At 40.3% G+C, this 688-nt stretch overlaps 1 protein-coding gene across 1 annotated transcript in view; it reads left to right on the top strand.

Moving 5' to 3' along the window:
• Positions 1-688, top strand: part of ITFG1 (integrin alpha FG-GAP repeat containing 1) — a 237140-nt gene that overhangs the window by 151208 nt on the left and 85244 nt on the right. The window contains exon 11 of the mRNA XM_004704695.4: positions 138-288. Coding sequence (XP_004704752.1) covers positions 138-288 — 151 coding nt within the window. The remainder of the gene's footprint in view (positions 1-137; positions 289-688) is intronic.

The following is a 688-nucleotide window of genomic DNA, read 5'->3' as shown; positions in this document are numbered from 1 at the left end:
CAATGACATTTGGCTGTCTTTTAGTATGCTTTCACTGTATGCCATTTACCATCGCCTCTGATTCTAGGAAATAGAGCACAGCAGAAGCTATGCAGTTGATTTGTTATAATACCTAATACCTGTTCTTTAACTTACAGCAATCAACAAGCCTTTTTATTGGAGAATGTCCCTTGTAATAATGCAAGCTGTGAAGGAGCACATCGCATGTTCAAAGTCTACTGGGACTTGTCAAACCTAAATCAAATCAGAGATGCCATGGTTGCCACCTTTTTCGATATCTATGAAGATGTAAGTTCAGAGCGCTTGTGTTTGAGGGTTTAATTCCCATCTAACCCATTTCACTTCAGTTTGTGTTTTCAGTTTCACTCTGGTCAGAAAATATAGGTGGATAATGAATACAAATTAGTTAATTAAAGAAAGCCCTTTTCAGTATTAAAGGCAATGGGAACAAAATATCAAAACACCATTGGTACAGTGAAATATGAACATCCGAATCCAGGGTGGATGATTCCCTTCAGAACCAGTGGTGTGAGTGGCGATACTGGGAGGGTGGAGGGAAGGTAAGTTGGAAAGGGGGAACCGATTACAAGGATCTACATGTGACCTCCTCACTGGGGGACGGACAACAGAAAAGTGGGTGAAGGGAGACGTTGGACAGGGCAAGATATGACAAAATAATAATTTATAA

This window comes from Echinops telfairi, unplaced genomic scaffold (genome assembly GCF_000313985.2).
Source record: "Echinops telfairi isolate 266 unplaced genomic scaffold, ASM31398v2 ScPeMD7_2291;HRSCAF=2852, whole genome shotgun sequence".
NCBI lineage: Eukaryota > Metazoa > Chordata > Mammalia > Afrosoricida > Tenrecidae > Echinops > Echinops telfairi.
Note: the sequence above shows the minus strand (reverse complement) of the source record. Positions and strands in the feature narration are given on the sequence as shown.